This window comes from Lynx canadensis, chromosome D1 (assembly GCF_007474595.2).
Source record: "Lynx canadensis isolate LIC74 chromosome D1, mLynCan4.pri.v2, whole genome shotgun sequence".
In the NCBI taxonomy this organism is placed as follows: domain Eukaryota; kingdom Metazoa; phylum Chordata; class Mammalia; order Carnivora; family Felidae; genus Lynx; species Lynx canadensis.
The window spans coordinates 98812926-98836111 of NC_044312.2; the positions used below are offsets into that span (position 1 = coordinate 98812926).

Sequence of the window (23186 nt, forward strand, 5' to 3'; positions counted from 1 at the left end):
TGGGCTCTCAGGCACAGGATGGGCCGTGGCCTGACCGAGCTCCTGATGCTCCCGATCTCTGCCCAACAGCCATCCACCTGCCCCTGCCATGGAGACCTTCTTTAGGAGACACTTCCAGAGGAAGGCGCCAGGCCCTGGGGAGGGGCAGCGGCGGCCCAGCGGCGTGGGGCTGCCCACAGGCAAGGTCCGACGCCGCTCCCCTGCCGGGCAGGCCTCCTCCTCGCTGCTCCAGCGGCGCCGCTCCAGCGCGCAGCTCCACGGCTGCCTCCTGGGCTGTGGGGTGGGGACCCGGGGCACCAGCCGCCGGCGCTCCAGCACCGTGCCCCCTGCCTGCAACCCCCGCTTCCTCGTGGATGAGGTGCCCACCCCACAGCCTGCTGCTGTTGGGGCGCAGCTTCTGGGCACGCCCCTGCTGTTGGCTGGGCTTATGGGCACGAATGAGGAGGAGGAGGCAGCTCGGGAGGAAGACGTGACAGCTGCACCGTTGAGTGCCACCCAGCCAGGCACCAGGAGACCAGGCCCATCCTCACACCGGGGCACCCTGCTGCCTGTGCCTCGCTACCTGCGCCATCGCCGTGCCTCCTCCCACCTGCTCCCCGCCGACGCGGTGTACGACCGTGCCCTCTGGGGCCTGCACGGTTACTACCGGCGCCTCAGCCAGCAGTGGCCCCCAGGCCAACACCCTGGCTCTGGGGGTCGAAGAGCCTCAGGCACCACAGCTGGCCCTGTGATGCCTGCTCGTGTGCGCCCGCTGTCCCGCAGGCGTCAGGTAGCCCTACGGCGCAAGTCAGCGGGACCCCAGACCTGGAGTGCCCTGCTTGCGTAGGTATAGCTGCGGCCGGCAGGGCGAGTGTGTGGCCCCCAAGGGGACTGGCCTGAAGGAAGGACCCTGAGGACTGTGCCTGGCCTGAGGGCACCCCGCTTGGGAATGGCTCTGGATAGTGCCTGGAAGCCAGCGCGCTCCCCAAGGGCTGTGAGGAGGGCTGAGTCTCCTGCAGGGAACCTCTCAGAGTCTTAGGTTGTCCTGGGGCATCTACCCTCCTCATTGCGGTCCCTGTCCTGGCCAAGGGTTAAAGTCACAGTGAGGGCAGAGATCCCAGGTAAGGGGAGAAGGAAGCAGAGTCACCAGATGCTCAGCTGGCCTCAGCGATCTCCTTTCCTGTAGGAAAGCCATCACCAAGTCGGGCCTCCAGCACCTGGCACCCCCTCCTCCCGCTCCCGGGGCCCTGTGCAGCGAGCCAGAGCGGCAGATCCGGAGCACTGTGGACTGGAGCGTGAGTGGCGGGGTGCTAGGAGGGAGGGACAGGTGGATGGGCTTGGAGCCACAGCAGCAGTTAGAGATGGAAGGAGGTGCTGGGGGCAGCTGTGAGAGGAGCCCATGGGCCTTTGGGTCAGGGCAGACCTCCTAGGGTATCCACATTTGAGCCAAGCCCTCAAGAGTAGGGACAGTGGGAGGGGCACCTAGCTGGTTCAGTTGGAGGAACTTGCGACTCTTGATCTTGGAGTTGTAAGTTCAAGCCCCACGCTGGGTGTAAAGATTACTTAAAAAAAAATTTTTTTTTTTTTATCTTAAAAGAGTAGGGACATTGGGGAAACAGGATGGAGCAAAGTAGATTGTGGTGGCTGGAGCAGATTTGTTTTGGGAGAGAGGAGGGTTGGTGGGGCAGGACAGGGACTGACTGGTGGGCTGGGTGGCAGGTTCGCGCTGAGCACGCTTGTCTCGCGGTCTAGGAGTCCGCGACCTATGGGGAGCACATCTGGTTCGAGACCAACGTGTCAGGGGACTTCTGCTATGTTGGGGAGCAGTACTGTGTAGCGAAGATGCTGGTGAGTGAGCTCTCTGCGGCATGCTGCCCCCTGCTGGTAGAGTGGGTCTAGAAGCCTGTAGACAGACCTCTGCTGGCCTTCTTGGGAAGGTGGGAACAGGACTGTCACCTGAGCGCCCGCTGTGGGCTGCCTGAGGATGGCAGGAGGAACGGGGGCTGTATTCTGGTGCCAGGATCAGGGGTTCCCAGTGAACAGAAAGGGAAGATGGAAGGATTTCTCTTCTGGCCCTGGGGCAACATTCTGGACGGAGTTACCTGGTGCTTCAGGGCCTCCTCTTCATTTTCTGCAGCAGAAATCAGTGTCCCGGAGAAAGTGTGCAGCCTGCAAGATCGTGGTGCACACCCCCTGCATTGAGCAACTGGAGAAGGTAAGTGTGAGTGCTCAGCCTTTCCTGCCCCTCCCCTTTGGGTGAAGTCCCTCAGCAAACACACATGTGTATTTCTGCACTGATACTCATGTTACAAGCGTTGCCTGCCAAGAGTGCCCCGGCCTGCGTGGTGGTGAAGAGCCAAAGACCCTAGAGCTGAAATGCCTGCATTTGAGTCCTGTCTCCCTCCACTCCTTTATTAACTACCCTATCCCCACTGCCCAGAACAAGCCTGGCACAGAGTGGGGCTCACTATGGATGAATAATGAGCGATGGCCGAGACCCCATTTTATTAGCACCTAAATTAACATTTAGAAGGGGCCATGGTCTTGCCGAAGCTAGGCCACTCCTGTGTAGCCCTGAAGCTTGGCTCTGGGCCCGTGCTTCTAAAGCAAGGTAGAGGGGACACTGAGCAGGCAGATCCAGGCCAAGGGTGGGGGGCCCCCCAGGCAGCAGAAACCCCGATCAGCACATGGGAAAGCTTGTAGGACTAGGAGTGGCATCAGCAAGGCTAATGTGGGTCACTTGCCCCAGCCCCTGACTCATAGAGTGAGGTTTCCCTGCAACTTTGCTAAGGCTGAAGCAGGGACAGTTGGGAAAAGAGAGACAAACGTAGCCCCAGGTGTTACAGAGGCTAAGATGGGATCACACCAGTTTTCATAAGTGAGCTAATGGTCTCCAGGGACCAGCCAGCACAAGTCTGCAAGCACCGATCAGGGTGCCTGCACGTGCCTAGGTTGGGAGCATTCGAGGGTAAGGGGAAAATGTGGGAGGAGTAAACCATACTGCCTTTTAATGGTGGGGGAGTGGACACAACACTCCAAGTCTCCCCCATCCCAGGATACTAACAGAGGAAGGAAAAAGTCCTTCTGGCTATGATAGAGAGGAGGCAGGGATGCAGGAGGGCTTCTGAAAAGAGGTGTCTCACATTCTGAGGGCTCCCAGGATGATTTGGGGCTAGCTCCACCTTGTGAGTGACACTTCCCTGGAGGAGGTGGCTATATGCCTGACTCCGTGAAAGGAGGTTCTGACATTTGGGCGGTCATTGCAATGTTTCACAGATAAATTTCCGCTGTAAGCCGTCCTTCCGTGAATCAGGCTCCAGGAACATCCGTGAGGTAAGTGCCCAGGGTAGTTACAGGTTAAGGAGGCCCCAAGTTTCCTGAGTGGACTTCTCCACAGTGTCTCCAGAGTGCCCCCAGGGGACTCAGCAACTTTGAGGCTGCTCTGGGGCCCAGGGAGGTGCAGGGCTGAGGCTCTGAGAGCGTCTCAATGGGGAAGGCCTGGCAGGCCCTGCTTGCAGAGTGGATGGGACACTGCCTGCCTCTTGTGCCTCCTCACTCTTCTCCCCTACCCCGAGCCTCAGTCCCCACCTTGAGGCCATGTTGAGAAGTCTCCAGCCCCTCTCACCTCACACACACTGCTGCAGAGAGCTTCCTGCAGCCCCACCCCTCACTCCGGTGATACTCTCTCTTCCTCCACCAGCCAACATTTGTGCGCCACCACTGGGTACACAGGCGACGCCAGGATGGCAAGTGTCGGCACTGTGGGAAGGTGAGGCCCTGCCCAGGGAAGTTGGCCAGCCTGATGACCACCGGACCTGGGCCCTGTGGCCCCCGAGCCTCAGGCTGTGCATGCAGTGTGACCTGCCCATCACCGACTGTTTCTCCTGAGTGCAGAGTCCTAGGGCTCTGTTTCAACCTGGCTGAGGTGCCCGTTCAGTTCCAAAACACCTAGGCTTCTGAACAGAGCAGGAGAGCAGGGAAGAAAGTTATCTTCTACTGCAGGGTATCTGGACTGCTTGGAAATTACACATGAGCCCTCTGAGAATTAGACTTACTCATTTAGTAACTCGGCAGATACTTGTTGAACGCCTGTTGGGTGCTGAGCCCCACTGGGTAGTGGGTAGTGGGTCCCTGCCCTCCTGGAGGAGGAGGGTGTGGCTTGAAGACAGACTCTGCAGGCAGTCTTCCTGAGCACAGTCCACAGTGTGGTGGTCACTTAGTCATTGTCTGCTTCCTGTGCGTCTCTGTCAGTAAGCATAGGCCATGGAAGGTCGAGGGGCCTTGTCCCTCTTTTCCTTTGCCCACTTTCAGTGCCAAGCACAGTGTCTGGCACCCAGCAGGCCCTCAGTAAGGTTTGTAGGGCGAACAAGGGTATGAATGTGATAGGTACTGTGAAGAAGCGTGAAGCGCTGTAAGTGCCCAGGGGCCTTGGGGTCTGGGGTCAGGAAGGAGGGCATCTCAGCCTACAGGAATTAGCTGTGGATCCTTTGAGCAGATCACATGTGTGCACCCAACGCCTTGCAGTTAACTTCAGAGAGTCCTAAGCCTCCCTGCTCCAGGGGCTTATTTTACAGGGTTGTTTTTTTTTTTTTTTTTTTTTTTTTTTTTTTTTTGTCGTTTTGTTCTGTTTTTTATTTTATTTTATTTATTTTTATTTATTTTTATGTTTTATTTATTTTTGAGAGAGAGAGAGAGAAAGCAAGCACGGGAGGGACAGAGAGAGAGAGGGAGACACAGAATCTGAAGACAGGCTCCAGGCTCTGAGCTAGCTAGCTAGCAGCACAGAGCCCGATGCGGGGCTTGAACCCACGAACCGCGAGATCATGACCTGAGCCGAAGTCGGACGCTTAACCGACCGAGCCACCCAGGCGGCCCATTGTTTTTTTTTTTTTAATTTTAAAAAATGTGCTCAATTTCCCTGGGTGGAGAGAGGTTGGCAACAGAAGATGAGTTGGGCCTGCTGCTCTGGACCTGGTCCCTGGTGCCCCAACCACCCCCTTCCCCCTAGGGCTTCCAGCAGAAGTTCACCTTCCACAGCAAGGAGATCGTGGCCATCAGTTGCTCCTGGTGCAAGCAAGCAGTGAGTGCTCGTCCTGCCCCGCCGTAGGCCGTCCCCTGGGCTGCACTGGGTGGGGGTCCCCAGGCCTCAGCTCAGCCCGGCTCAGCTGTGCCCCCTCCTCTCTAGTACCACAGCAAGGTGTCCTGCTTCATGCTGCAGCAGATCGAGGAGCCGTGCTCCCTGGGGGTCCACGCTGCTGTGGTCATCCCACCCACCTGGATCCTTCGTGCTCGAAGGCCCCAGGTGAGTCTTGCCTGCACCCTTGACACCACTCCCACGTTTGGGCTCTGCTGACTACCCCAGCCCTCCCACCTTGTCACCAATGCCCCTGCTTCCCTCGCAGAATACCCTCAAGGCAAGCAAGAAGAAAAAGAGAGCATCCTTTAAGAGGAAATCTAGCAAGAAAGGGCCAGAGGTTAGTCCTGGGGCTGGGTGGGCCACTGGAGGGGAACAGGAAAGAGGGGCCTGTTTCTTGGAATACTGAGGCCCCTGGGCTGATGCAGCCTTTGGTGGGTCAGTTTGGGCTCTGGGCCCCAGAGGAGGGTGTGAGGCCAGATCCGAGTTGCCTCTGTATGGCCAGGCCCACTTAAAGTCTGACCTGGAGGTAGAATGAGGGCGCACTGCCGAAAATGGGGGTAAGGTCTTCAAGACAGGAAAGAGCCTTATTGTCTCTCTGTCTCCAAGGAGGGCCGCTGGAGACCCTTCATCATCAGGCCCACCCCGTCCCCCCTCATGAAGCCCCTGCTGGTGTTTGTGAACCCCAAGAGTGGGGGCAACCAGGTACGCACAGCCTCCCCTCTCCACCGGGAGCCTTGGGGGAGGAACGGGTTCCGGCTCTGCACCCCTCCCCTCCCCAGCAACTGCTCCCAGGTTCCATGGCAGGCTCCTGCCCCATCCCTCTTTCCCAGAGATACTGAGGAGATCTGATTCTGTCTCCACCCCTTGCCCCTCGCTGGGCCTGCTTCCCACAGCCACAGCCTTCTCATGTGCTTTTCCCCACTTCAGCCCACCAGCCCTGACTGACTCCCCCGGTCCCCCGCAGGGCGCTAAGATCATCCAGTCCTTCCTGTGGTATCTCAATCCCCGACAAGTCTTTGACCTGAGCCAGGGAGGGCCCAAGGAGGCGTAAGTACTTGCCAAGGCTCCATGGGTACAGTGGCAGGGGGCTTGCCTGGCACTCAGGGTAGGGTGCACATACCCTGACACTTCCGGTCCTCCGACCCCAGGCTGGAGATGTACCGCAAAGTACACAACCTGCGGATCCTGGCGTGCGGAGGCGATGGCACGGTGAGTTCTCCCGCTGCTCGCTTCTCGAGTCTCCCGCCTCTCTGGGGCCTGAGCCTGGGCCCCGCTGGTCTGACCTGGCCTCTTGTGCTCTGCCCCCTCCAGGTCGGCTGGATCCTCTCCACCCTGGACCAGCTGCGCTTAAAACCACCGCCGCCCGTTGCCATTCTGCCCCTGGGCACTGGCAATGACTTGGCCCGTACCCTCAACTGGGGAGGGGTAAGAGCCCACAGCAGGGTAGGAGAGCTGGGGGTGGGCCGTGCGACCCTGCACGCCTCTCCCCAGGAGAGGCTCAGTTCCTGAGCCCTTTGTCCCACCAGGGCTACACGGATGAGCCCGTGTCCAAGATCCTCTCCCACGTGGAGGAGGGGAATGTAGTGCAGCTAGACCGCTGGGACCTCCGTGCTGAGCCCAACCCCGACGCGGGGCCCGAGGAGCGTGACGAGGGCGCCACTGACCGGGTAGGGCGGCCAGGGCCAGGGGCAGCCGCTACAGTGGGGGCGGGGGGCAGTCTCGGGAGACCCGGGCTGGCCTCCTCTTTCTCACTTGCCAGTTCAGGGACTTTGGGCAAATCTCTTCGTTTCTCCAGACTTTCAGCTTCTTCCGTACAATGGTAATAATGGTACTCCACAAGCTAGTTGTTATTCAGCCACTTGGCAAATATTTACTGAATATCTGCCACATGCCAGGCACCATTTTAAGCGGCAACAAAGCAAAGTCCCTGTTCTCACAGAGCTCCTAGAGAATATGGCACTTTGGGGAAGAAGCATCATGGGGGACAGAAAGCCAGGGAAGAGAGTGTCAGCAGAGCTGGGGCTGTTTTGTGTATGGGGCACTTGGAGGAGCCTCACCGGAGCCGGAAGCTGAGAGGGCAGAGCCTCAGGCGGGGAACTGGCTGGAGGAAGAACTTTGTGGTAGATCCTCTTAACTGGGGGAAAGGCTTCCAAAAATGCATGGGCTTAGCGAGCCTGGTGGCCCCTGGCCTGGGCCAGGCCAGAGCAGGGAGGGGTCTGTTAGGCCCAGCCCTCATGCTGGGCCCGTGACCTTTTTCCAGCTGCCCCTGGATGTCTTCAACAACTACTTCAGCCTGGGCTTCGATGCCCACGTCACCCTGGAGTTTCACGAGTCTCGAGGTTGGCAACCTCTTGCTGAGGAGGCTTTGGGAGGCTGGGGAGGAAGAGACACAGGAGGGTCCCTGAGAGGGTCAGAACTTGCCCCCAGCAGTAAAAGAAAGGCACTTGTTCCCAGCCCTTCCTCCTCGCCCCAGGTTGGGAAGCCCCAGCAGGTTCAGAATGACTGACTGTCCCCTGTTTCTTATCGCCACCCAGAGGCCAACCCAGAGAAATTCAACAGCCGCTTTCGAAATAAGATGTTCTACGCCGGGGTGAGTCTGGGGTCTGCCAGCAATAGCCCCCACCATGCCCACTATTCCACCACCTAAGCCCCCTGCCCACCTGTGTCTGCTAGGCCACAGGACCCCTTCTGGGCAGTGGTAAGGGAAAGTCTCTGTTACCAGATGGTGATGCCCTCTGTCTCCCACAGACAGCCTTCTCCGACTTCCTGATGGGCAGCTCTAAGGACTTGGCCAAGCACATCCGAGTGGTGGTAAATGGACCAAGCTGGCAGGCAGAGTGGGTGGGCCCAGCAGAGAGGGAGGCTGCCTTGGCACAGCTGTATAGCTTACACCCTCCCCTGTTCCTGCCTCCAGTGTGATGGAACCGACCTGACCCCCAAGATCCAGGACCTGAAGCCCCAGTGCATTGTTTTCCTGAATATTCCCAGGTGAGGAGGGGAGGGCTCTGTGTGGGCCCAGCTGTCTCCATCCTGCAGGACTGTCCTCTGAAGACCCTTGTGTTGCCTTCCCCTCCAGGTACTGCGCAGGCACCATGCCCTGGGGCCACCCTGGGGAGCACCACGACTTTGAGCCCCAGCGGCATGATGATGGCTACCTCGAAGTCATTGGCTTTACCATGACGTCCCTGGTGAGTGGGCCAGCAAGGGACCTGCCTGGAGCCCCGGCTCTGCTTTGCCCCTGGCTCTGTCCCCACAGTGACCAAGAATACTGTTCCAAGATGGAAGGGGGGCGTTTACCAAACTTCCTTTCACTGGCCGAGATAGGAGAATTCATGCTCATCTCCCTGGCTGGGGTCTCCCCTTCCCTCCCTCCCTTCCCCCAGCAGGGTCTCACTCTTCCCTCAGCTCTCTGACTGGGGTATTGTCCTCCCTCTCTGCTCTCTGTCTGGGGGGTCACTGTCATTGTGTTCCCTGGCCAGAGCATCCCTGGGGGGAACAGAGCTGGGGGCCCCGCTGCCCCTGCCCTGGCGCCTGACCTGAGCCTTTTGCGCCCACAGGCAGCGCTGCAGGTGGGCGGGCACGGTGAGCGGCTGACACAGTGCCGCGAGGTGGTGCTCACCACGTCTAAGGCCATCCCGGTGCAGGTGGATGGCGAGCCCTGCAAACTCGCGGCCTCTCGTATTCGCATCGCCCTGCGCAACCAGGCCACCATGGTGCAGAAGGCCAAGCGGCGGAGTGCCGCCCCCCTGCATAGCGAGTACGTCCCCCTCCCGGCCACCTGCCCTGGACCCAAGGCCAGACTCTGCCCCTCTCTTGAGCCTTGGTTTCCCCAGCCGGAAAGGGGGCCTCCAGTGCCTCTGCCCCAGGGAAGCTGGGCAGGGCCCCTCAGTCTGCCCCTCAGTGGCTGGCTGAGGATCCTTGCCATGTGCCCTCTTCCCACCTTCCGCCCCGTGCCTCAGCCAGCAGCCCGTGCCTGAGCAGCTGCGGATCCAGGTGAGCAGAGTCAGCATGCATGACTACGAGGCCCTGCATTACGATAAGGAGCAGCTCAAGGAGGCCTGTGAGTGACAGTTGGGGGCAAGGAGCTGCCGAGCCCTGGGCGGGGGGGAGGGGGGGCAGGGCAGGAGGATACGGCCAGCTGCTGACGGCCTGCTCTGTCCCCCAGCTGTGCCACTGGGCACCGTGGTGGTCCCAGGAGACAGCGACCTAGAGCTCTGCCGGGCGCACATCGAGAGGCTCCAGCAGGTGAGGGAGGGGGTCAGGAGCCCGTCCCGCTTGTGCCCAGCTGCTGCAGTTTCCTTTCTCTCCCAACTCCCGGCCTCCGCTTCTCTCAGCAGGAGCACGAAGGTGCTGGAGCCAAGTCCCCCACCTGCCAGAAACTGTCCCCCAAGTGGTGCTTCCTGGACGGTGAGTGGCCCTGAAGGACCAGTTCCTGGCAGTCCCGGGCTGTGTCCTGCCCCCTCCCTCAGGGCTCCTGGCGGGGCAGCAGAAAATCTGGGCCTGGACAAGGGCCTCCTGTCCCCTCAGCCGGCTCTCTGCCTTCCCCACAGCCACCACTGCCAGCCGCTTCTACAGGATCGACCGGGCCCAGGTGAGCACTCGCGGCCCTCCATCCATCGCTGGCTCCGAGCCACCCAAGGGCCCTCTCTTGTTGGCCCACACTTCCACAGATGGGCTCCCCCGCCCTCAGTCCTCATACTGTGTCGCGCCCGCACACCTGCTCGGGCCGCAGATAGGGCATGGCCCTGCCCTCCAGACTGGCACGCACGCCGCCCAACGGTGAAGGGAGCTGGCATTCCCAGAAAAGTCTTGCTGGGTGGGTGCGAGGGCCTGGGAACACAGATGCCGCCCAGCGAGACACAGATGCTAAGGCACTTCTGCCCAGAGGCTGGGCGACCTGGGTAAAGGCTCAGCAGTGGGAAGGGGCTGGGAAGGCGAGGGGAAGAGAGACTGGCAGGGCCCCTCACCCGGCTTGCGCCTGCTCGCGTTCATGCTCCTAGCAGAGGCTTCTCCAGGTCCATTGGCCTTGCCCCTACACCCCCACCATCCGCGGCCCTGGAAGATCCTGACCCTTGGTCCCTGACCTCCCCACCCACAGGAACACCTCAACTATGTGACTGAGATCGCACAGGATGAGATTTATATTCTGGACCCTGAGCTGCTGGGGGCATCGGCCCGGCCTGACCTCCCAACCCCCACTTCCCCTCTTCCCACCTCCCCCTGTTCACCCACACTCCGGTGAGTCCTGCCTGAGTCCTGCCGCTCCTCCAGCCCCCTGTCTCTAAACCCCACCCACAAGCCAGAAGCTCCTGAAGTCCCGCCTTCAACACCAGACACATGTCCGGTGTCAAGCCACAGGCTGAGTCATTGGCGGAGAACCGAACCTGGCCACACCCAGTTGACCGGTCCCTTGCCCCCAGGAAAGTGGCGTCACTGACCATCCTGCTGCGCTGGGTTCCCCGCCTCCCCCTCCCCCACTTCTCTATGAGTCCTGTTCCCCATCCCCCAACATCCGAGCACTCCAACCTCACCCCTCCACCCACCCACCCTCCATCCCCGCTGCCCAGCACCGTGCCCTTCCCAGGTTGTCGGGGCCTCAAGTTTGCCTTCCTCTGCACTTGTCCTTCCTGCCTCAGACGCTTCCCCCGTTCCTCGTGGAGCTGCCCCCTCCACTCAGACCGCAGCTTGGGAGTTTCCTCCTCAGAGGAGTCTTCCCAGGAACCCCAGCTCAAGTTGCTGTGCCATCACACCGCGCTGTCTCTGTTCCTCAGCGCTTCCCACTCTCAGAACGCCTTATATATTTGTTGACTTGTTCGTCTCCCTGACTGGAATGTAAGCTCCGTGCGAGCGAGCTCTCGGTCTTGCTCACGGCTGTATCACCAGCACCCAGAACAGCACCTGCCATGTAGGCAACAATAAACTGTTGAAGGAACGCAGGGAGCACCTTGGGGCGGGGAGGGGGACCAGCTGGGCCTGTGCCTTCGCCGGCTCACATCTCACCCCGCTCTGCTTGCAGGTCACTGCCAGGGGATGTGGCACCCCCCAAAGGTGAGGGCTCTCCCTTCTCCCCGGCCCCAGGTGGGGTGGAGCCCACACACATCCTCCCACAACCGGCAAGGTCCGCACAGTCACACGGACCACAGCCGAGCCCTCAGCACACGTGCCCCGGCAGGCCCGCCCTCCCCACAGCATGTTCGTGCACCGACGCGACACGAGCCAGGGCCTCCGGCCCCAGAGTGTAACAGGCAGGTGTTCTGTGCAGGTGAAGAGCTGATTGAGGCCGCCAAGAGGAACAACTTCTGTAAGGTACTAGCGAGGGGCTCTGTCTTCTCCCCTCTGTGCCATGTGGGGCGGGGCCTCGGGGTGGGGCCAAGGGTTGGCCTGTTTGGGAGCCAGCCACTGGCCTGCTGCAGAATCTCCATGGTGATTGTCCCATTCCACCTTGTCCCCGTCCCTGTCCCGCTCCCGGTGTCCCTTCATAGGGGCTTCCTGGCGCAGCCTGCCTGTCCCCGGTGCTCAGAAAGGAGCAAGTCTTAGAGGAACCGCAGGCTCCAGGGCTTGGTCATCAGTGGTCCTGGGGAGTTCATGGGCCCCTGGGGTGTGAGAAGCCCAGTGTCTCTCCCCTACGCTCCAGAAAGACCCCCAGAGGGATGATGTGTGAGCACAGTAGTGTCAGGCCTGCGGCCTGTATGAGATGGGGCGTTTCTGTGGCTGGCAGGGAGGTGGCCCAGAGGAGCCCCAGCCCTGCTCTCTGCCTCCTGCCCTCAGCTCCAGGAGCTGCACCGAGCTGGAGGCGACCTCATGCACCGGGACGAGCAGAGCCGCACGCTCCTGCACCATGCGGTCAGCACGGGCAGCAAGGAAGTGGTCCGCTACCTGCTGGACCACGGTGAGCTGTGCCACTGGGGGCCCCGGGGCTGGGGGCCGCAGCGGGAGGAGGGGAGGGCGCCAGGCCTCTCTGACCTCCCCCTCCCCTCTTCTCCAGCGCCCCCAGAGATCCTTGATGCCGTGGAGGAGAAGTGAGTATCTGGGCATCGGGAGACCTTGGTTGCTCTGGAACCTGCCCTGTCTTCATCTAGCCCACTTCATCTAGATTCCCACTCGGTTCATGGTCAGAGCCCATAAACCCTTCCAGGCCACCTCTGTCCTGCCCTTGCCCCACAGCTCTGAGCTTCGTGCTCTAATAGCCCTCTGGAGACAGACGAGAGGGCCCTGAGAACAGGATGGGGGTCCACAGCCAGCCCCTGTTTCCGCAGTGGGGAGACCTGTCTGCACCAGGCAGCGGCCTTGGGCCAGCGTACCATCTGCCACTACATCGTGGAGGCTGGGGCCTCTCTCATGAAGACAGACCAGCAGGTGAGCAGACTAGCAGGAAGTCCACACCAGCACAAACCAACCCTTTCCCAAACTCGGGCCCTTGTAAGTGGGGAGCCACAGGGGAGGGCCGCCGCTCGGGACCGAAGCTGTCCTTCAGCCAGCATAGTCCGGATCCTGAGAAACCTGGGCCAGCGGAGGGTGGGGGGTGGATGACTGCCTGGCCTTTGAGGCTTTTCCCTCCCCCACTGGCAGCCCGGAGGGAAGGTTCCCTGCCCTCTCCCAAGCCTGGGGGGGGGGTGGTCAACAGGTCCCTGAACTGATGGCGGCAACCCCCTCATCCAGGGCGACACCCCCCGGCAGCGGGCCGAGAAGGCTCAGGACACCGAGCTCGCCGCCTACCTAGAGAACCGGCAGCACTACCAGATGATCCAGCGGGAGGACCAAGAGACGGCTGTGTAGCTGTGAGGCTGACACCAGGGCAGCGAGGAGGGACAGGGCCAGCCTGAGGACGAGCCCCCTCATCGCCCACCTCACTGCCACATTCCAGTCGGACTACTACGGGGGGACCCATGCCCCAGGGAAGGAGCCCCGTGCTGCCCCCTGAGGAGCCACCCGCCCCGGACGAGGGTTGGACTCTGAGGAGCTGGGGGATCTCCCCTGTCCCCCTGAGGCCCCAGCCCGACCCAGGGCCTACGGGGGAACAGGAAACTGGACTGGGCTGGGCAGGCCTTTGGGGGACTGGGGCTGGACCACTTCAGGGCAGCCCTCGCCCTCACCGCAGCAGGTGCCCTCGTGGGGTTTAGGAGTGGAGGGGGAGGGCAGAGGGGCTTGAGGCCCTATCAGGGAGCCTTCAGGAAGAGGCTTCCTAAGCCACCTGCTCCTTTAGGGCCCCCACCCTGAGCCTCCTGGCAGCTTGGGCCCTCTCTCCTGCCCCGACTCCACCCTTCCCAGGGCTTCCTTCCAGAAACAGAGCCTGCTGCATTTGCCTGCCCGCTGCCCTGCTTGGCACCTACCCCTGGTGACCCTCCCTATGTACTCAGTCATTTCATCGCCGCCCGACTGTGTGGCCTGGGGGTTGGAGTGGGGCTCTCGTGGTGACATGTTTACAGCTGGGTGTGACTCAGTAAAGTGGATTTTTTTCCTTTCTGCTCTTTTTTTTTTTTTTTTTGGCTGGGAAGGTCTTCCAGAAGCAGTGGGGTCTGGTGGAGGGGGACTGGACACCCTGGACCCAGACCCCTTTGGGGAGGGGGGCGTGCCAGGACCTGGCCGAGACCTGACCTCTGCCTGGCTGCCTAGCTCGGCGGGGCCGGGGGGGGGGAGGAGCTGATTTCCTCTCGCTTCCCGCTTCCCGCAGGGACGATAACAATGAAAGTGAAAGAGAGGTGGGGCGGGGGTGAGGCCTGTATTCTTTGGCCCCTTTGCCCTATGGCCTTGGGCAAGCTCCTTCCCCCAGGCCTCAGTTGCATTTACTGTTTAGGGGATCGGGTGAGGTGATCCCCCAAGGTCGGAAGGGGTGGGCATTTGCAGCTGCCGCCGTGGCTGCATCTGGAACTTCTCAGACGGCTCTCGTCAGCTCCCTAGCCTTACCAAATCCAGCCTGCGGGCTCCTCCTCCAACAACTTCCCCCAGCTCCCGCCCCCGAAAACCTGCGCTCCTGGAAAGGCACGGCGTCCCCTGCGTCCGAGCGCCTTCTCGGGGGCTCAGTGTCCCCAGGCTCCCCCAACACTGAGCGGAGCATCTCCCTGCTCACTTGGTGAAGCGACCCTAGGTGGGGGCTTGCGCTCCTTCCCCAGCAGCTAAGGGGGCGCAAAGGGCCGGTCCTCGACGGGGTTAGCCATCGGGGGACTGAGCCGCACATAGGCTGGAACGCGGGCCCCTCGCCGAGCGCCGGAACCCGTCACAACCCCGGGGTTACCAGCTCCCTCCCAGTCTGCATCCTCCCAGTCTCCCCTCCCCGGGAGGAGAGGCAGACGTCCAGCGGGGAAAGAGGACGGCCCCGGGGAGGGGGCGGGGGCGGGAAGCTGGGGCTCGGGCAGGGGCCAGGGGTGCCGAGGCAGGGCAGAAGCTTGGGGCCGGGAGACCCCGGTCTCAGAAGACTGGGGACCGGCAGAGCCCGTCGTCTGAGCGCGGACGGCCCGGGCGGGGCGAGCGGGGGGTGGTGCGGGGACCCGCGGCGGGAAGCCGGGGTAGAAGCGCCCGGGACGCGCGGGGCGGGAGCGGAGGCGGGGACGCCGGGGTCTGGGGGCGGCGCGGGTTTGAGGGGAGGGGGCGGGGCGGGTCCTTCCTCGGTGGGGGGGGGGGGCGGGGAGGGGGCGGGGGCCCATGTGACCGGCTCAGACCGGTTCTGGAGACAAAAGGGGCCGCGGCGGCCGGAGCGGGACGGGCCCGGAGCGGGAGGGAGCGCAGCACCGCGGGCAGCGAGCGAGTGAGCGCGCGGGGTCCCGGCGGGCGTGCGGCGGCGGCCTCGGCCCCTCGCCCGCTGGGCCCCAGCCGCCCTGGGGGCCGGAGGCAGGGTGGGGGTCTGAGCTGCGTCCTGGGCTCCAGGCCCTCCCCAGGGAGACGCCTCCGGCTGTGCGCCCCGGCTAGCGGCGAGGGGCCGGCCCCAGAATCCTGCCGCCGCCCCAGCCCGAAGGCCTGGACTGTGGGGACGGGGGTGGGAGGTGCGCGCGTGCGGCCCCACGTGGGGAAGGGGGCAGGCGGGGGGACTCTGACCCGACCTCTCCCCCCACCCCCACCCCCAGGATGCAGCACCGAGGCTTCCTCCTCCTCGCCCTCCTCACCCTGCTGGCGCTCACCACCGCGGTGGCCAAAAAGAAAGGTGATACGGGGTGTGGGGGATTGAAGGAGGGCTGGAGACGGGCCAGTGAGGCTGGCGACCTCTGGCCTGGCCGCCGGGGTTCCGAGGCCAGGACCCCAGGAAACGGCCCCCGAGTGAGTCTGTCGTGCCGCGAGGTCCTGAGCTCCGTTCCCCGTGTGTCTTAGACAAAGTGAAGAAGGGCGGCCCGGGGAACGAGTGCGCGGAGTGGACCTGGGGGCCCTGCACCCCCAGCAGCAAGGACTGCGGCGTGGGTTTCCGCGAGGGTACCTGTGGGGCCCAGACCCAGCGCGTCCGGTGCAGGGTGCCCTGCAACTGGAAGAAGGAGTTTGGAGGTGAGGCGGGGCGCAGGCGGAGGGCAGGAAAAGGGGGGCACAGCCTCACTGAAACCTGGGCAGGTCTGTGGCCTCCAGCCACTGGGCCGCCCGGCTGATCCTGGGCACTCTCCCGCCAGCCGACTGCAAGTACAAGTTTGAGAGCTGGGGAGCGTGTGATGGGGGCACAGGCACGAAGGCCCGCCAAGGCACCCTGAAGAAGGCGCGGTACAATGCCCAGTGCCAGGAGACCATCCGCGTGACCAAGCCTTGCACCCCCAAGACCAAAGCCAAGGCCAAAGGTCAGGGAAGTGGGAGAGGGTTGTGGGGTCATAGCGGGGGGGGGGGGCGGCTGGGGGGTGCTGCACCACCTGTGAAAGGGAACGGTTAAGCCTGAAGTTTTGGACTTTGGAGAAGGACTTCCTGACATCTCTGCACTTGGTTTCCCTGTCTGTAGAGATAGCTTAGGGGGCACATACCGAGGGGGGCCCGCGGAAGGTACTCAGGGGTTATTAAATCTTCTGGCCCAGGTGGAAGCACAAACCCGCTCTGTGGTGTTGGAGCATTTTGCTTAGGGTTCAGGGAAGTTGACTGACCTGGAAGGACTTGCCTTTGTCATCTCTCCAGCCAGAGGGAGCATTGGGTCAGCTTGGGTCCTTTCCAGTATTGAAAGGACTTCACAGCCCACACTTGTGCTATCCCTTAGCTCCTTCCTGATTCACAGCAGCCTAGAGTGGCCATCAGGGCAGAGGTGAATCAGCCCACTTCTTAGGTGAGGAGGCCGAGACTGAGGGCGGCTGGGACCAAGAGCCTGAAGGTTTTCTGAACCCCAGTGAAAGTATAAGTTGGTGTGGGGCAGGTCCAGCATCAATATGGCTGCACTGTCCCCCTGGCCACCAGGTCAGCTGATCCGGAGCCACTAGGGGGCAGAATTTTCTCCCTGATGTATGTGCAGGGGGTCTCTCCCGGTCACCGGGACTCCTCTAACGCATTATTTCTCACTTGTTTTACAGCCAAGAAAGGGAAGGGAAAGGACTAGCGGCCAGGTCTGGATGCCAAGGAGCCCGGGGCCCGTGCCCTCCCTCCCACGGGGCCAAGATCGAACCTACCAGTGCCTTTTGTCTACTCATTAGCTTTATCAATCATACCCTGCTTCTTCCCTTTCACTTCTCCACCCCCAAGTGTCCCAAATGGGGAGGAACAAGGGACTGTGGACCACTTGAGCCTCCTGCCCCAGAGGGATGTGATTCCCGGTACCCCCTTTTGTCCTTCCCCACAAAGATGCCATTACTAAGAAACAAATAAACCGTTGTGTTTTTTCCCCCCAATAAAAGCTTTTCTTTTAATATATAAAAGCCCCTTCCCAGGGAGTTTGCTGTGGTTAATTTGTTGGGGCGGGAACTGGTGAAGGAAAGGGAAGGCTGTGGGAACTGTGGCTTTTAGGGGCCGGGGGGCTTGGCGGTGAATGCTCCCCAGAGCTCATGGGAAAAGCAGAACGGTTATGAAAATTTCTCCCAGGGCCCCTACTGACTCCTGAAAGGGGACCCCCATCAAGTCACCTGAGCCTTTCAGTCTGGTCTTTCCAGGGGCCACACCAGGACTGGGAGGGAACCTGGAAGATTCCCTAGAACTGACACTCCCCATGTCAGCCACACTCAACCAAAGGCCTTTTGGTACGGCCCAGCCCTCGCTGTCACTGAAGCCTGTGACAGTCAAGTCCGCACCCATTCTCGCCTGTGACCCAGGCCTCCCTCACTGCAGAAGCCTGCTGGGAGAACTCTTCAGAATCCGTTGGGCCTCTCTGCTCAGCATGGGACCTCAGGAAGCCAGACCTCAGTTCCTGAGTGTGCACCCCTGACCTCCCAGCTACCCCATCCTGAACGTGCAGGGCTGCGAGGGGCATGTGGCAGGGGGCCCTGAGAGCCCACCCACCCAGAGCCTGGCTGAACAGCTGCAGCAAGGGGAGAGCTCTGCCCCTGGAACGGGACCCGGGAGGAGGGGCTGAGCCTACATGCGGGGTGCAGCAGGGAGAAAGCACCAACTACGGCACAATGGGGGACCCTAGCCTTCCACTCCCTTCCGAAGCCTCCTTTCCAAAGCAGTGGCTCCTTTGCTCCTCCCAAGGGGGATCCTGGGCTTTTACTTCCCTCCAGATGTCATTATTTCAGCCATGCTGGTTGGTCACAGTGGGGCAGGTGCCCCAGGAGGCCAGTGCCTCCCAGCTCCCTGAGGCAGGGCAACAGAGGTGGGCCAGGCAGTCTTGGTTCAGACGCTTCTGGGGCTGACCCTCCTCAGCCTGAGCAGAGATCTGGTCTCTCTGAATCCTGCCAGAGATTCTTCCTGAGCCTCACGGGGTCTTGGGGACCTCAGTTCTCTTCAGCGAACGTGAACACGGAGAGATGCTTCCAAATCTCTCCCTGACAGCCACGGGAGAGACCACATGGCTCAGCACACACACGTGACCACCAGCACCTTCTGGGGCACCCTTGCCTGCCTACCTGGCAGTGCCAATGTTCCGATACTGGCACAGCAGCAGGTGCCTGAAGGTCTTTTTAAAGGTGGCATTGCAGAGGGCATAGCAGGCAGGGTTGATGGTGCTGTTGACGTAGCAGAGCCAGTAGCCGATGGACCACACTGTGTCGGGAATGCAGCTCTGGCAGAAGGTGTTCACCAGGACCATGACGTTGTAGGGCGTCCAGGTGAGAATGAAGGCCAGCAGGATGGCAAAGATGGTCCGTGTCACCTTGCGCTCCCGGGCCGCCATCTGCCGCTTCTTGCGCACCTGGTTGCGGGCAATGCTGGCGAACTTGCGGGCCACGTTGGCCGCCGGACGCATGCCAGCTGGTGTGGCGGGAACGATCTCGATGGCTGTCACGCATTCGTTGCCCGTCTGCTTTGTCACAATCTGGATCTTGGACCATTTGGAGGCTGGGTTGAGGGCCCGCGGCTGTAGGGGAGGGGCGGGCATGGCAGGTGCGGTGGCCTCTGTGGTGGACAGCTCTGTGGGTGGTCGTTCCTTGGTGTTCTGCGTGGCACTGCCGGAGCTGGACTCATTGGAAGTGTCCTTGTCGGCCATCGGGCGCGGCGGCGGTGGCAGAACCGGTGGGGGCGCCTCCTCTAGCTTGCCGTTGCGCAGCTCCTCTTGAGCGGCTTCCCCCGGTGGGGGTTTCTTGATGCTCTGCTTCATCAGGGGGCTCTTGAGGAAGGCCAGAGTCTTGGCCTTCTTCTCCTTAGGGCCCTCGGGCCGGTGCTTGTGAACCCGGCTGCGACTGGCCAGGGAGATGTGAATGTAGAGCACCGTCATGATGACCACGGGCAGGTAGAAGGCAGCGATGGCTGTGCCGAAGGTCACTGCTGGGTTGGACAGGAACTGGATGAAGCACTGGTTGTCTGGCACGGTCCGCTTGCCCACCACAAACTGCCAGAACAAGATGGCAGGTGCCCAGAGCACGAAGGACAGGACCCAGGCAGCGGCGATCATGAGGCCCGCCATCTTGGTGGTGCGCCGGGCCGGGTAGGTGAGGGGCTTGGTGACGCAGAAGTACCGGTCAAAGCTGATAATGAGAAGGTTCATGACAGAGGCGTTGCTCACCACGTAGTCCAGGGCCAGCCATAAGTCACAGACCACGGCGCCCAGAGGCCAGTAGCCCTTGATGATGTACACGGTGTAGAGGTTCATGGAGAAAGCGCCTATGATGAGATCGGCACACGCGAGGCTGAAGAGGAAGTAGTTGTTGACCGTCTGCAGCTGCCTGTTGACCTTGATAGACAGCATCACCAGGATGTTGCCCACGACAGTCACCAGGCTCAACGAGCCTGTCACCGTGGCGATGAATATCATCTCCACCGTCTCGTAGCGGTTATGGGTCGATGTGACCAAGCGTACAGACTGGTTGCCCGAGCTGCCGTTGACTGGTGTGAAGTTCGCCATTTTGGTTAGCGGTAGTGGGCGGGCAGTGTCTGGAGAAGGAAGGAGAGAGAGAGAAAAGGATGAGCTGTAGAATTGGATTGCAGAGGTAACTCAAGGTGACAGAGGGACATCATCGTGCAGAACCTTAGAGAACTCTGACCCATCCCTTCGTTCATCTCTTACTGAGTGCCTACTCTGTGCAAGCACTGTTCTCGGTGCAGGAGTTACGGACGTGAATGAGACACACGCGGCCCCCACTCTCACGGAGCTTACAGCCTGATCAGGGCAGACAGACACGTGAGCAACAAAAAAAGTGCTAGAACGAACACAAGGCAGGGCAACAGTAGAGTGAGGGAGTCAGAGGACAGATAGGGATGCTGCCTTGCTGGGTGATCAGTGAAGGCCTCTCCAAGGAGGTGATATCCGGACAGTGGCGAGGAGACAGCCATGTGAAGAGCTGCAGAGGTGGCTTACTCAGGGGCAATGGCCAGAGCAAAGGTCCTGAGGCACGTGTGGGGCACAGACAGAAGGCCAGTGTGTGCAGGGCCCACAGAAGCAATGGGGAGGGCTTGAGTGGTCCCAGAGGTCAGCATGTGGCTCCGGCCGGAAGTGTTCGTTCGTTTACCTCCTCGTTCTGTAACCAAACGTCACCAGGGGACCTGTTCTCAATCCTTACAGAAGGTACTGAGGACAAAGGCAAGGATACATATTAGCAGCTAATACTTAACTGTCTAAGTTTCTGTGCTTTTTATAAATATTAATTTATTTCTTCCTCACGACAAATCTGTGAGGTAGAATCCTTGATTTTTCACTACTTACAGATGAGGAAACTGAGGCACGGAGATGTTAAATAACCTGACCAAGGTTCCACAAAGTCCTTGACGTGTTGCTGTCCCAGAGCTAAGGATTCTGGCAGAAGGAGGCCCAGAGAGCCAGAAGAGGCAGTAGTCCCACCTCGGGGAGGGCTTCTGGGATGACCAGAGGGGGGCACGGAGAGGGAAGCCTCAAGGATGAGGAGGAGAGTGCCATGTAGCGAGGCTCGGGAGGTACATGCCATTGAGACATCCCCCCACCAGCCCTCCCTCCCAGCCCCAGTGCAGTGGGGGGGGGGGGGGCCTCAGTGCAGGGGAGTTAGGGACTGTCCACAGCCAGCGGGAGTGGTGGGAGCTGAGGACCGTGAGGAATCAGAAGCCTAGAAGCCTAGAGGGCCTGCCAGCCAAGCAAAGGCACACATGGCTTCCAAGGGGCCAGGGCCAGCCCTCACCCCAACCGAGAACCCAAAGGAAGCCCAAAGGGAACCCAGAGTGTCTCAGGGGGAAGAGGGGCAGTGCTGCAGGGGAGTCTGTCGCAGCCAGAGCCCCCCCCCCCCCGCCGACCCCGCCGCCGGGCCCACCAGCACACCAGTGCCCCCCCCCCCCAGCACACGGCCTGCGCCCCCTCCCACCCAGGTTCCTCTTCATCTCTCCCCCGCCTTCCTCTCCCATACACGTGAGAGGGGCCCACGCCTGGCGCGCCGTGCCAGGGCAGCCGTTCAGCCCAGCCTCCTTCACACCCGCCAACATGCACACCATTACACACACGCACACGGGCCCCCTCCCAGCCCCGCCAGCCCTGAGCACTGTCGTATACACAGCGTCCGCGTGTGAGAGAGAGAAAGAGAGAGAGAGAGAGAGAGAGAGGCGGGGTGTGTGGAGCAAGGAGCAGTCCCGCTGCAGCCCAGGCTCCAAGGCCAGCAGGGTGTAGCTGTGTGGCCTTAGACAAGCCACCTCACCTTCCTGCCCTTCTCTTGCTCATTCACTATATAGAGAGGACTGGGTCCTGGGACCCCGCCCAAGCAGCTGTGGGGATCAGCAACTAGACTTTCCATCTCCAGCATGAAAATGTGCCACAGGCTGAAGGCAGGTGTCAGGGTGACTCCCCCCCGCCCCGCCCAAGCCTGGCCTCGACCCCCCTCATTCACCACTGCAGACACAGCCCCAGCCTCCTAGCCTGGCATTTCATGCTCACCTGTCCAAACCCTTGGTTCCCAGGAGGAAAGGCTCAAAGAGGGGTGTGGCCATCTCCAAGGTCACATACGAGTCAAGGGCAAAGACTGAACACCACCCTCCCTGGGGTCTCTGACAGCTCCTTTCAGCTTGGAGAGATTCCGGGTGTCGCCCTCGGAGCTGGGGCCGCCAGCATGGAGAGGCTGCCCTCCCCAGGCACATGCAGGCAGGTGCAGGGTGGGCAACGGTCCGCCAGCTCCAAGGAGAGCCTTGCTTTCACCTCCCCAGGCCAGGACGCAGGCCAGCGAGATGGGAACAGGGTTGGAGGTGCCAAATATGAAAAACATAATAGCCTTGGTTTATTAACTATGAGTCAGGAACCCCTCTGAGTTTTTTATATAGATTATCTGGTTTAATCCTTGCAGAAGCCTGATAAGGCAGGTACTAATCGTATCCCCATCTCACTGATGTAAGTATCTTTTTACAGATGAGGACAATGTTAATTAGCTGGCCCAAAGTCATCCAGTGTGTAAGTAGGGGCAGGGGCAGGATTAGAACCCAGGAGCCACCTTCTCAACCTCAACCCGCCTCAGGTTGATTTCCTGCCTCTACTCGCCACTGTTCAAAACCAAAGAACTAAGGATCCCCTCCCACTCCTTGCCGGCCCCCCTACTTAGCTTTCCCAGAAGAGAGACCTCTTTCTTGTCTCCTTCGGGGACATCTTGTCTCCAAGGAGGTGGCAGGTGGTTTAGTTCCGCTCTGGGTCCTCTTGGGGAAGCTGCCAGCGGCAGAAAAGGTGAGGCATGGTGTCTCCCGCCCCCCACACCACCATCTTTCTGGGGGGTCTCCCGGAGGCATTCAGACAGCAATTCTCTCTGGGGGCGTTTCTCTGTGATCCAGGCCCGCCCGAGATGTGGGGAGGAAGGAGACGCTGCCCAGGGCTGTGCACACCACTAGATGGCAATGTCGAGCCCTGGGTACCAGCTCCGGACTCCGGGAGGGCGGCCGCTCTTCCCGCCGCCCCCAACTCCAACGCGACCGCGAGCACAGAGGAGGCTCCAGGGCAGGGCCTCCCAGGGGAAGGACGCGGTTCTCCCCACCCCTTCACCCCCTCCCCCGCCAAGGCCCGCCTGGGAGCTGCCCTCGACTCCACGCGGGTTCAGTGGTGGAAAAGTTAAGGGCGCCCGACTTACACTCGGCCCCGCCGAGGATCATGTGGGCGGGAAGGCGAGTGCGAGTTCTGTTTGTGTGTGATTACTGGGGAGCGCGAGTAGAAGCTAGTAGCTGCATGTGCGTGTGTGCGCGCTCGGCCACGCCTGGATACCAGTGTGCCCGTGTGCGCGTGAGCGGGCCCGTGCCATGTGGACACGTGCTTGTGCATGCGTGTGCGGTCCCGGAGTGCTGTGGCCTGGGGGATGCACACGATTCGAGTGTGCCCTGTCCCTGTGAGTTTGTGTACGGGAGCAAAGGCAGGGTCCACAGCAGGTGACCTGACTCGGTCCAAAAGCCCCTGCCAGGAGACGCAGCTCAGACTTTGGCTGTCTCAGCGCAGAGAAGACCAAGTCAAGAGCCAGTGTCTGGATCGTGCTCCGCTCGTGGGTGGGGAAGGGTCGTGGCCAGGACAGCAAGGTTAGACTACAATCTGGGCTGCAACGGGTACCCTGACCTTGGGGCATCGCCTTAGCTGGCACCCAGTGGTGTCCCCGGTCCCAACGCTGCGGTGTGGGTG

The 23186-nt window shown here is 61.2% G+C and overlaps 3 protein-coding genes across 11 annotated transcripts in view; 2 read left to right on the top strand and 1 right to left on the bottom strand.

The window, feature by feature from the left end:
• The window catches only part of DGKZ (diacylglycerol kinase zeta), a 33571-nt gene extending 19992 nt beyond the window's left edge, over positions 1-13579 (top strand). For 2 of the 8 annotated variants that reach the window (XM_030330910.1, XM_030330907.1), the window contains exons 2-31: positions 1166-1274; positions 1732-1827; positions 2117-2194; positions 3256-3312; positions 3680-3748; positions 4988-5059; positions 5165-5281; positions 5382-5453; positions 5723-5818; positions 6081-6163; positions 6265-6325; positions 6428-6541; positions 6643-6783; positions 7377-7455; positions 7651-7706; positions 7865-7927; positions 8031-8104; positions 8193-8304; positions 8674-8873; positions 9076-9176; positions 9282-9361; positions 9454-9523; positions 9667-9707; positions 10215-10354; positions 11133-11164; positions 11379-11422; positions 11885-12005; positions 12102-12135; positions 12373-12472; positions 12776-13579. In XM_030330910.1, the coding sequence (XP_030186770.1) occupies positions 1166-1274; positions 1732-1827; positions 2117-2194; positions 3256-3312; positions 3680-3748; positions 4988-5059; positions 5165-5281; positions 5382-5453; positions 5723-5818; positions 6081-6163; positions 6265-6325; positions 6428-6541; positions 6643-6783; positions 7377-7455; positions 7651-7706; positions 7865-7927; positions 8031-8104; positions 8193-8304; positions 8674-8873; positions 9076-9176; positions 9282-9361; positions 9454-9523; positions 9667-9707; positions 10215-10354; positions 11133-11164; positions 11379-11422; positions 11885-12005; positions 12102-12135; positions 12373-12472; positions 12776-12892 (2629 nt within the window). In that variant the 3' untranslated portion in view covers positions 12893-13579. Of the gene's footprint in view, positions 1-69; positions 823-1165; positions 1275-1731; positions 1828-2116; positions 2195-3255; positions 3313-3679; positions 3749-4987; positions 5060-5164; positions 5282-5381; positions 5454-5722; positions 5819-6080; positions 6164-6264; positions 6326-6427; positions 6542-6642; positions 6784-7376; positions 7456-7650; positions 7707-7864; positions 7928-8030; positions 8105-8192; positions 8305-8673; positions 8874-9075; positions 9177-9281; positions 9362-9450; positions 9524-9666; positions 9708-10214; positions 10355-11132; positions 11165-11378; positions 11423-11884; positions 12006-12101; positions 12136-12372; positions 12473-12775 lie in introns of all 8 variants that reach the window. The other 6 variants (XM_030330904.1, XM_030330905.1, XM_030330906.1 and 3 more) reach the window with 6 other exon arrangements.
• A 222-nt stretch (positions 13580-13801) lies between these two features.
• Positions 13802-16905, top strand: MDK (midkine). 2 transcript variants are annotated; one of them, XM_030330913.1, is made up of 5 exons: positions 13802-14201; positions 15175-15251; positions 15416-15583; positions 15703-15864; positions 16576-16902. In XM_030330913.1, exons 2-5 carry the CDS (start codon positions 15176-15178, stop codon positions 16599-16601), a joined length of 432 nt encoding a protein of 143 aa, XP_030186773.1. In that variant the 5' UTR covers positions 13802-14201; position 15175; the 3' UTR covers positions 16602-16902. The 2 variants fall into 2 exon arrangements, with proteins under 2 accessions (XP_030186773.1, XP_030186772.1); XM_030330912.2 differs by lacking the exon at positions 13802-14201 and adding an exon at positions 14767-14858 and having other exon boundaries at positions 16576-16905.
• On the bottom strand, positions 16904-19517 carry CHRM4 (cholinergic receptor muscarinic 4). Its single transcript, XM_032594853.1, has one exon. It carries the CDS (start codon positions 19491-19493, stop codon positions 18057-18059), a length of 1437 nt encoding a protein of 478 aa, XP_032450744.1. The 5' UTR covers positions 19494-19517; the 3' UTR covers positions 16904-18056.
• Between the last annotated feature and the right edge of the window lie 3669 nt (positions 19518-23186).

Bases quoted from the DNA above. Each gene is read 5' to 3' on its own strand.
- MDK (XM_030330913.1), top strand. From the start codon at position 15,176: ATGCAGCACCGAGGCTTCCTCCTCCTCGCCCTCCTCACCCTGCTGGCG. The intron at 15,252-15,415 runs GTGATACGGGGT...CGTGTGTCTTAG, and splicing joins CGCGGTGGCCAAAAAGAAAG to ACAAAGTGAAGAAGGGCGGC. The intron at 15,865-16,575 runs GTCAGGGAAGTG...CTTGTTTTACAG, and splicing joins GACCAAAGCCAAGGCCAAAG to CCAAGAAAGGGAAGGGAAAG.
- CHRM4 (XM_032594853.1), bottom strand. From the start codon at position 19,493: ATGGCGAACTTCACACCAGTCAACGGCAGCTCGGGCAACCAGTCTGTA.